Here is an 11,257-nt window from a genome sequence, read left to right as displayed (position 1 = left end):
GGTTGGTGAAAAGCCTTGTGGGGTTTTTTCCCTCCTTCCTCTTCTGTTTCTTGTGAGCCAATAAGACAGGGAAATGGAGCATGGGCAGAAATGACCCATTTTATGGCATCGTGTTTCAGGGCATTAACCCCATCCTTCGGCACACTTGCTGACTGACCTGTGCACTTGTCTTATCAACAGTCACAATCCTTGGGCTTATCCATCTTTTTGCCAGCCCTTACATTTTCCTGTGACGTATGATTTGCTGTAGAGACACCAGCTACATTTTCAGTGAAGGTATGAGAAAATACCCTCCTTGAACCCATTCCCGTGTAAGCTTGCCCAAAGGCTAGGCAAGATCTGTGCAACTGGTGACCCAATGAGCCAGATGTGCTGCTAGCCATGATTTGGGGCCTGACAGATGCTTGGCAAATTGCTCCCCCTTGTTTTCTCAGTTCCAGATGTGGAGCAAAAAAGGGGGGGGGGAGTCTCTGAGGGATGAACTGAGTGACTGAGCCACCAGCTGCCTATCTCTCCTGTACCTGAATCACTTGTACAATCTGACAGATCAAGTTGACTTGATCCATCTCTAGTGGAGTTTTAATTGTGCTCAGACCTGCTGGTCTCTAGCATTAGATGCCGTCACTCCAAGTGCAAGATCTGTTGAACCCATTATTATATTCAAGTTACCAGATTGAGACTCACAGTCATCTCTCCACCAGATTGCTGCTTCTGAGCTGCTAAGATTGTCCGTGTTCTGCAGTGCAGACCAGCCCAGTTACCTGTGTCCAAGTAATGGTTGAGAAAATTGGTGCAAGTTTCCCTAAAGTGGCAGACTTATCCACAAGATCTGCTCCAGAAACAAGAGTTTGATTGGCAGTGTGTCTATGGTTAAAAATAAAATGGACTCCTCTCATAGTCTCTTGCGGAAATGAATTGGAATGTTGCACACACAGGGAGGAATGTATTTCTGTATTATTTCTCTCTCTCATATAGCAGGAGTGGGAACCTCTGGCCTGGGGGCGGAATGCGGCCCTCAAGGTCCCTTTGCTTGCCTCTCTAAACTCTTCCACAGGCTGAAAAGGATTTGTCGCCCCCTCTTGTACATCATGCTGGCTGCAGGTGTATGAGCAGCGGATGCCAGGTACCAAATGTTGCTTTCTGCCAAGCAGGAGCGTAACCTCCCGGGGCTCCATTCTCAAACTTGGCAAACTCCCTCCCTAAGCAAAGGTCTGTGCCCAGTGACTCCTTTGTTTGCAGGTTCCTTCTCCCCCTGCTCTTTCTGCCTGTTGCCACCAGCGTGGCCCTTTGGAGAGAAACCCTCCCGTTCCCCTTCAGCTCTTCCTCTTGACGCTCCACACCTCGTCCTGTTGCCATGACAATGAACTGCATGTTCAATCGATCCCGTTTTATGCTCAAAGCTGTAGGCTCCTTTTACTGCCTGGCAAGAAAGATGGCCTGGCTGTCTGGAAACGGGAGTCAGGGCTGCTTATGGAAGATGAAAGGATTTCTGCCGGCTTGTGGGGCAGACCCTCCTTCTTTCCCCTTTCCCAACTTTTGATACAGGGTCCCCCCCTCCTTATCAATTAAAATGGAAGGTCACTTCGCTCTGCAAGAGAGGTGTTCTCAACTGGCATGTGGAACAGAAGACAGGCCTCCCTCCTTCCAGTCACATACACTGTGGTTCATAAACATGGGTTTTTACCCTTGTCTTATGACTCAGGCCCAGGCTCAGGCTGTGCTGCAAACTGCAAAAAGACCAAAGGCTCTTGATAACTTGTTTTGTTTGTTTTTGGCCTTTGGGACCACATGAAAGCAAATCAGCGGTTCCCCAAACCAGAGGGGAAGAGCCACCTATGGAAGTCCACCAAAACAGAAGCACAAGTCTGGGGTAGTTTGCTTCATCCAGAGGAGACCTTGGGTAAAGAAGCCCCAACAGTTCTGGAAGTAGAACATCTGGAAGGAAAATGGTACCTTAGTGCAATTGGCAGCTTTTGGCTCGAGGTCGTTCAGGGTCACCAGCTCCCGGAGCAAGCTACTCTCTTGGTATCCGCCCTTCACTCCTCGCAGTTTGAAGTAAGCCTGAGGTCGCTGGAGGATGAGCCTGAGGTTCACAGCAAAGCCTGCCATGTCAATGGCGAAAGGCCGGTGAGGGTCAAATACAGTCTTCCACCCGTAGACCTTCCCGGCAGCATTCACTTTGGGCGACTCGTAGCGCAAGCCGCCCACAAAGGCCACCGGCCAGACTGACACTTTCCTGGTAGTCCGCATCTGGAAACGAGGAAAGAGAGAGAGAAAGAGTAGGCAATGAAAGAAAGGGTCTATTCAGTCTTCTGTATGAAGTTGTACAGTTGGCTTTATCATCTCGGGTCTTCACCACCTCATTCCCACTGCATTTTTCTGCTGGTGCAGAACAGGTCATAAAACAGATGAAATGTCGGTGGATGTTTACATCTTCCTTAATCACCAAAATCCCTGCATTTGAAAAGCTAGCACACAAGGGAGAAAACTTTTCCCTGATGGGCTAGTTGTCTGAACGGAGGGGAGGATTGTTGTTTGTTGTTGTTTTAAAAAAGCAAGATGTACCATTCAGACACACACAGCCAGAAGTGGCACAGGCCCACTACGAATGTACCACACAATAATCGAAATGTGTCACGTCTTCTGAGTCTCTTTATGGACACACCTTATCAAGCTGCCCCAAGTCTTGATGTGGGAAAGCAAAGGTTTAATCCCCAGCATCTCTGAATAGGGCCGGGAAAGAATCCTGTTTGAATCCCTGAGCAGCTACTGCCACTCAGTGTAGACAGAACTGAGCTAGAATGACCAATGATCTGGTCCAGTAGAATGCAGGTTCCTATGATGGGTAGGGCAGTAACTCAACAACAGACCATCTGCTTTGCATGCAGAAGGTCCTAGGTTCACTCCCTGGCATCTCCTGGTGGGGCTGAGAGATTCCACCTGCCTGAAATCCTGGGAAACCACTGCCAATCAGTGCAGAGGATACTGAGCTCAATGGACCAGGGGTCAGACTCAACATAAGGCAACTTCCTATGTCCCTAAGTGACATGAAAACTGTTCCCAGTGGGGGAGGGCAGGTGGAGCATGAAGTTGTAGCACTTCAGATTCCCCAAAGAGCTTCTGCAGAATTCTCCACAGCTTCTAAAAACGGCTCGCTCTTCCTTCTTCCGCACCAGAGGGCCACAGGTGGGAGCTGTCTCTCCGCCGAAGCTTTGGCTGCTTGCTTAACTTGCTTGGTGCTCCACGAGGCTCCGTCTCCCCGATCTTTCATCAAGTCTCTCGTCACTGCTAATTACAGCAAGAGAGCCCGGAGGAGTCCAAGGCACTTAGCCTCTTGCATTATACACTTGCTAAGAGCTCAAGCCACCCACGGGGCCAGCAGAAGAGAGAGACACCAATAAAAGGTTTGCTCTGCAGCAAGCCCCGCTGGCTTCCAGTCTGTCTCCCCCAGCCGCCCGCCCCCCCATGCAGGAAAGGGAGACGGAGATGCCACAAAACACAGCCACCTGCTTTTGCAGAGGGTCTGCAAAATGGCTTTCCTCATACACGAGCATCTGTTGACAGCAACAGCAAAAACAGAATCAAAGCCTGAGAAACATCCTGCAAAAAATAAAATAAAATAAGGGGGAGGGGAGTTCCGTATTACATGTGCAGCTTCTAAACTGCATCCACTGTGTACTGAATTATATTTCCCCTCCTGGGTGTGTCCACATTCAGTGCCCACTTTCTGTCATTCCCCTTCAACAGCTTTCACCAACCTGCTGCCCCCAAAATGTTGCTTAAGGATGACGCCCATCAGCTGTTTGCTTCAAATCTGCGCTCTTCCAAGTCTGCTGCTACCCTGAGCTCTCCCAAAATAATTCCAGCTTTCTGAGGCCTTCCTTAGACAACCTGCTTGTACAATATTTCATCCTGGTTTGCTTATACAAAGCTAACACGGAAATCAGACAATAGCCAGTCTTTATTTCATTTTGTTTGCAGGGTGGTTAGATGACAATGAGCATTTATCCTGATTTGCTTGCAGGATGTTCATAGTCTTTCCACTAATCATTCATTTGCCCCATATGTTTCAGTGCATTTCCTCACCACAAAAAATAACAATAATTTAAGAGTATTTTATTTGTGTAAATCTAAATTTATGGTATGTTTTTGAGTTCCTCCTGAAAAATATATAACAGTTGGGATGCACCCTCTTAAAGGCATTCCTATTCCCCCAGTTATATGGTCATCCAGAGTCCTCCTCAAAATAGACCTTGTCCATGGCTCATTGGGCTTCAAGTTGGTCCACACATGCCACAAATTAAGATGGGAGACTCTGGGGCCAGGGGCCAGGTGGGAGATGAAGGACTGTGTGGCATCTTCAGGAGGTAGGCAGGTGGTGGGTATCACTTGCCCTGTGACCTTTAAGGTAAAGGGACCCCTGACCATTAGGTCCAGTCATGGCCAACTCTGGGGTTGCAGCACTCATCTTGCTTTATTGGCCGAGGGAGCCGGCATACAGCTTCTGAGTCATGTGGCCAGCATGACTAAGCCACCTCTGGTGAACCAGAGCAGTGCATGGAAACGCTGTTTACCTTCCCGCCGAAACGGTACCTATTTATCTACTTTCACTTGACGTGCTTTTGAACTGCTAGGTTGACAGGAGCAGGGACCGAGCAACGGGAGCTCACCCCGTTGCGGTGATTCAAACCGCCAACCTTCTGAACAGCAAGTCCTAGGCTCTGTGGTTTAACCCACAGCGCCACCCACGTCCCTAGTGCCACCTGCGTCCCTGTGACCTTTAGGTAAACACAAACACCAATTCCCTGCAAGCAGCAAGTTGCTCTGTCCTAGCTCCTTGCTGTCCTACAGTCTACATAGAAGGTTGTTTTTTTTAAAGTGCAAAATGAGCATTCAGGGATGGTACATCTGATCTGCTGTTTGAAGATCTGTGGCACCGTCTGCTCTACCACCCCAGGACTCTTGTCATCTTGTTCCCACGTCTCTCAGTGCATCATAAAGTCATACATTTTTAGTACTTGTTCCCCTACTGAAACAAAAGCTAAGTAAATGAAACTGATTTTACTTTCCTCTGATCTTTTCACTTTTTTTGCATGCACACCTCACTTCTTTTGTCTACACCCACCCTCACCCCCATCCACCAAGACTGTCTAAAATTAGATGACAAAGTCCCTAGAGGAAGGACATGTGCGTTGTTTATGCTGCTATGAGCATCGTGGGTACAGATGGTGCTAGATAAATTACAAAGTGCTGGATAAACAATAGTAAAAACCCCAAAAGACTGAAGAGAGACAAAGGAATCTAGGGTTGGTCTTTCGAATGAATAATTGGTGAATCTAGAAGTGCAAGAGCCTATCATGACTGCCCCCATAGCCTCTGCCCCAAGGAGGGTCCAAAAATATAGGAAGCACTTGCACAAACGCTAGAGAACAAAAAATGCAAAATATTAGGAGCAACATGGTTGCAATCCTGTGTGTTCTTGGGAGAAATCTTTGAACTCACAGGTGCCTGGTGTTGACTGTTCACCTTGTAAAACACACTCAGCCCCAGCAAAAGATCTTCAGCCAACTGGGATGCAACTGTTAGCTTTTAATTAAGAATGCAAACAATATTGCATAGATGTGTTGCTGTTTAGAGGGCTAGCATGGCACAAGGATGCCAATGAAGGAAAGGAAAGATTCTCTTCCTCATTCTCTGACTTCCTCGCTTATGCTAATCCATCACAAACAAAGCTGGAAACTCCATTGTTGGCCCATTCATTTGCTGTGGCAAGGAAGGTGGTGGTAGGTAGCCTGAAGCGCCTGAAGATGACATCATAGCCCCTGCTCTGTACAAGTCCCAGAGCTGTGCTCCCTTTGTGTTTCCGCTCCACTCTACCACTAGGCCTGCCATTCCACATTGTAGCCTGTGCCTGTGGATCACCTGGTGCCCTTTAATATTTGACCAGGGAAACAACAGGCTCGTGAAAGGGGAAGAAGGGTCAAAGCTCTATGACAGAAGGCATGATTTACCTGCAGAAAGTCCATGCCCTCCAAGTGTCCCATTTTAAGTGGGACAGCCCAGGTGGTCAGAAGCCACCCCAGCTTCTGATCCCAATCCAGGACATCCCGTTTTGGCTCCCGTCGCACAAGTCAGTTGGCTCACACCAGAGCGCAGCACCAAAGCTTACCTTGACCCTGCCATTCTTCTTCCTCCTTTTGTCATGGCACTTTGGGAAGCTGGCTTCCAGAAGTACAGTGGTACCTCTGGTTACAGACGCTTCAGGTTACAGATGCTTCAGGTTACAGACTCCGCTAACCCAGAAACAGTACCTCGGGTTAAGAACTTTGCTTCAGGATGAGAACAGAAACTGTGCTCCAGTGGCGCAGCAGCAGGAGGAGGCCCTATTAGCTAAAGTGGTGCTTCAGGTTAAGAACAGTTTCAGGTTAAGAAAGGACCTCTGGAACGAATTAAGTACTTAACCCGAGGTACCACTGTACATCTGCTGTGCTGGCAAAAGAGGAGGGGGCAGAGGCCACACCAGCTATGCTGCCTGGTGCAGCATCTCCTGATACCACATGGGCAAGTATTGCCTTATCCTATTATTTCACAGTGCCCACCTCTGAGCAAGAAATATTTGAAACCTGGTAAGATGGATGGGCCTCACTCTGAGCACAAGAACATGGGAAAAGCCAGTAGCCTATCTAGTGCAGCATCCTGTTCTCACAGTGGCCAACCAGCACTGTTTCATGGGAAACCCTCAAGCAGGATCTGAGCACAAGAGCACCTTCGCCTTGTGTGGTTCAGAAGCACCACTGCCTATCACTGTGGAGGCAGAACGTAGTTATCATGGCTAGTAGACATAGATATCCCCATCTTCCATGAATCTGTTCAATCCTCTTTTAAAGTCATGCACGTTCGTGACCACCCCTGCCTCCTGTGGATTTGAGTTCCATAGTGTAACTAAGCACTGCATGAAGAACTGCTTTCTTTTATCTGTCCTGAATCTTCCAAGATTCAGCTTCAATGGATGCCCACAAATTCTAGTATTATGAGAGACGGAGAAAAACTTTTCTCTATCCACTTTCTCTGTGTCATGCATATTTGTATACAGTGGTACCTCGGGTTACATACACTTCAGGTTACATATGCTTCAGGTTACAGACTCCGCTAAACCAGAAATAATACCTCGGGTTAAGAACTTTGCTTCAGGATGAGAACAGAAATCGTGCTCCGGCGGTGCGGCAGCAGCAGGGGGCCCCATTAGCTAAAATGATGCTTCAGGTTAAGAACAGTTTCAGGTTAAGAACGGACCTCTGGTTCAGAACAGAGTTCTGAACTCGAAGCATGGGTACCCCCCAAAAAAATTTAAAATTCGGCAAAATATTTGGATTTTTATGATATGTATTGGTATAATTCAGAGTAATTAATGTGATATGATTGGATTGTTAAATGGAAAACTAATAAAAATTATTTTAAAAAAAGAACAGACCTCTGGAACAAATTAAATACATAACCAGAGGTACCACTGTACACCTCTGTCATGTCATGTTTTACTCGCCTTTTCTCAAAAGTCCCAAATGCTGAAGCCTTTCCTCATAGGAGCATCTCCTCACCCCCTCAATCACTGAAATTGCCCTTTCCTGAACCTTTTCCAACTCTACAATAACCTTTTCAAAGTGAGGCAACCAGAACTACACACAGTATTCCAAATGCGGTCGCACCATAGATTTGTATAATGACATTTTTCTATTGGCAGCTTTATTTTCAATTCCTTTCCTAATGATCCCTACCATGGAATTTTTCACCAATGGCCATTGCACACTGGGGGCGACATCTTCATCAAGCTATTTGCTATGACCACAAGGTCTCGCTCGTGGTCAGTCATTGACAGTTCAGACCCCGTGAACATATATGTGGAATTAAGAATTTTTATGCCGATATGCACCACTTTACACTGCATTTGCCATGTTAATGCCTATTCCCTCCTTTCGGAGAGGTCCTGTTAGAGCTCTTCGCAATCTCTTATTGCTCAAATGACCCTGGACAATTTAGCAACATCAGCAAACTTGCCCTGATGGATGCCCCAAGCCCACAGACAGCAGACTCAAGGTTCTTGACAGGCAGTGGGTGCAGAAAGGAATGTGGGGGCAGAAGAAATCACCAAATAAAAATGCTCACCAGAGAGAAAACAATGGAGAAGAATGAGAGAGCTGTAGCATCCATGCCACACAATTATAGCTAGAAGAGAAGGGGGGCAGAGGCTGGAGAAAGGGGGGGGGGTCACCTGGATGGGACATTGCTGCAGCAGCCTGAAGGAACTCCATCTGCCTTGGGCTTGCCATAGAAAGCAAGCCTAGAGAGACTAGGGCAGGCATAGGCAAACTTGGCCCTTCAGATGTTTTGGGACTACAAATCCCATCATTCCTAGCTAACAGGACCAGTGGTCAGGGATTACGGGAGTTGTAGTCCCAAAACATCTGGAGGGTCAAGTTTGCCTATGCCTGGACTAGGGTGAGGTCAGCAGCCACCCTTCACTTTGTGAGATATTTATAGGGGAACTGAGTTTGTTTGGACCCTGGGTGAGAGCCAGAGTGGATGGGTGGGGTCCTGGGTGAGAGCCAGCAGGGTGTGTCCAAAGGTGACAGAATTGATATTGGTTTATGTCTATAAGTAATTTTGTATTAATGTGCATTTTCTGTAATATTTGTTGTTTAAGTTGTCTGCTTTTGCTTTCTCTACACCGCTTAGAGATATATTATTTTATATTTAAGTGGTACAGAAATGGTGTAAATAAACATTTCCCCCAAATAATTCTGGGACTTTGCTCTAGTCCTTTGCTAAGGGTGCTGAGAGTGGTTAGGAGATCCCGTCCCGCTCACAGAGCTATGCTTCCCAGTACTCTTAGCCAACTGCAGTTCCCAGGATTCTTTGAGGGGAAGTACAGTGGTCGAAAGGTCGGCGGTTCGAAAGCACCCCCGGGTAGTAGTTCGAAAGCACCCCTGGATGCAAGTAGATAAATAGGGACCGCTTACTTGCGGGAAGGTAAATGCCGTTTCCGTGTGCTGCGCTGGCTCGCCAGATGCAGCTTTGTCACGCTGGCCACGTGACCCGGAAGTGTCTCCGGACAGCGCTGGGCCCCGGCCTCTTGAGTGAGATGGGCGCACCAACCCCAGAGTCTGTCAAGACTGGCCCGCACGGGCAGGGGTACCTTTACCTTTACCTTTTTACAGTGGTACCTTGGTTGCCAAACCTAATTCATTCTGGGAAGTCTGTTTGACTCCCGAAACAATTCAAAAACGAAGGCGTGGCTTGTGATTGGCTGCAGGGCCTTCCTGCACTCGAGCAGAAGCTGTGTCGGATGTTCGGTTTCCAGAAAACGTTCACAAACCAGAACACTTACTTTTGGGTTTGTGGCATCCGGCAGCCGATTTGTGCGACAATTAAGCCATTTGAGAACCAAGGTACCACTGTAATGCCTATTCACATGGTATCAGAGTGGTGTAAATGAGACCTGATGCAGATGTGACCTGAGACAGGACTGAGATGGTGAAGTATATCAGGATGCAACATTCCTTCAAGGCCAGCCCCAAAATATTCTGATGCCTGTGGCAAAGGATATGGTGATGCCCTCCTGCTTCCGCATACCCATTTACCAAAGCCACCCAGACTGAAAGTTGGATTTACTTCAGAGCTGGTGAAGGGAGGGTAACCTCTCTGACACCTGAGGGCACCAGGCTAGATTAGAGGGGAAAAACAACCCAATGGCAGAGCACCTGAAAAGTCATGATGACCCGTTAGGAAGAAAGGAGAAGGGAAACAGCTGGGCTGTGTAAACCCCACAAATTTCAATCGCACGATTTCCCCCAAAGAATCCTGGGAACTGTACTTTATCCCTCACAAAATGACAATTCCTAGCACCTTTAGCAAATGACAGCTCCCTTTGTGGGAAGCCATGTGCTTTACATGTGCAGTGTGCATGCAGCCTCCATTGCAGAAAATCTGAATGAATAAGCTATCAAAATAAGTTGATAGTTTCCTGAAACTGGTTCTCCAGAACTCTCCTTTCCTTTCCAATGTGCCATGCCTCTTTCCTTTCACTTATAAGCCTCGGGTCAAGGCTTAGACTATTTCTGATTTATTTATTTTTTACAGTGCTTAGCAACTTTAGATACTTTTATAGCTAATGAACAAGCAAGGATATCAACAGAGTTGGTAAGGACTACAGACCAGCAGGAGAGAGCATATTTTTCATGCAGCAGGTCTCAGGCTTAGTCCCCAGCACCTCCAGCTAAGGTGGTCAAAGACCCCTAGAGAACCACTGACAGTTGGAGTGAGGCAGAGGAGGGCTTGTGGAATCTACTTTGGGTTCCCCTTCGATCTGGTGCCATTCAGATGATACTGGACTACATCTCCTGCCATCCCTGACCATTAGTCATGCTGGCTGGGGCTGATGGGAACAGGAGCTCAGAGTGGGTTTATCCATACTTAGGGTTGCCATCTTTGTTTTGGCAAAATACAGGACAGGGTGGAGTGATTTGGGGGGGTGGTATATATTTTTTCATCTGGTGCCGAAGTGATTTCAAAACAATCCATTACAATCTATTGCAGCCTAAAAGGATGGCCCCTCTGGAATTTGTCACACATACACATGAATTTGTAAATTTGTCTGTGCTTGGCTATCCAGAGCTGAAATAATATGACCTTTCACACACAGATGTTTGGAGAGGATCCCTAACTTCACAGGGAGAGAGAGACAGTGACACACAGAGAAAAGACCTGAAATACAGGACAAAACTGTATCAATACAGGATGTAGCATTTCACACTGAAATATGGGACAATCCTGTATTATACAGGACAGGTACAATACCTTTCCACACTTCCTTTTGTGCTGCTAATTTCCCCCAGGGAAAACTGCTCTTTAGAGCTCAATCATAGCAAACAGCAATTTGGATGTTCCCTGGATTGCCATTTGTTCTGATCTATCACTAAAGAGTGGGCTTTCCCTTGGGGAAAGGAGTGAGACAAGGGGGGAAACGCTCAGACCTGTGCCTAGAAAGTGCGAGACAAGGAGAAAACTGCTCGAACCTGTGCTTTCTAGCGGAAATATGGACAACCCCCATTTCTCTTCGTAGGGTACTCTGAGAATTGTACCTCTAGGAGGCAAATAGGGGCCTCCTATCAACTCTCAGCTCCCTTAACAAACTACAGCTCCCACAATTCTTTGGGAGAAACCATGACTGTTTCAAGTGACATCATAGAGCATTGAAAGTGCA

The 11,257-nt window shown here is 47.2% G+C and overlaps 1 protein-coding gene across 4 annotated transcripts in view; it reads right to left on the bottom strand.

Annotated features, from left to right (window-relative positions):
* B3GAT1 (beta-1,3-glucuronyltransferase 1) overlaps positions 1-11,257 on the bottom strand; it is a 65,285-nt gene that overhangs the window by 5,265 nt on the left and 48,763 nt on the right. For 3 of the 4 annotated variants that reach the window (XM_083714108.1, XM_083714106.1, XM_083714105.1), the window contains one exon: positions 1,954-2,250. In XM_083714108.1, the coding sequence (XP_083570234.1) occupies positions 1,954-2,250 (297 nt within the window). Of the gene's footprint in view, positions 1-684; positions 762-1,953; positions 2,251-11,257 lie in introns of all 4 variants that reach the window. The other variant, XM_083714107.1, reaches the window with a different exon arrangement.

Source organism: Podarcis gaigeae (genome assembly GCF_964106915.1).
Source record: "Podarcis gaigeae genome assembly, chromosome: 15".
Taxonomy (NCBI): Eukaryota; Metazoa; Chordata; class Lepidosauria; order Squamata; family Lacertidae; genus Podarcis; species Podarcis gaigeae.
Note: the sequence above shows the minus strand (reverse complement) of the source record. Positions and strands in the feature narration are given on the sequence as shown.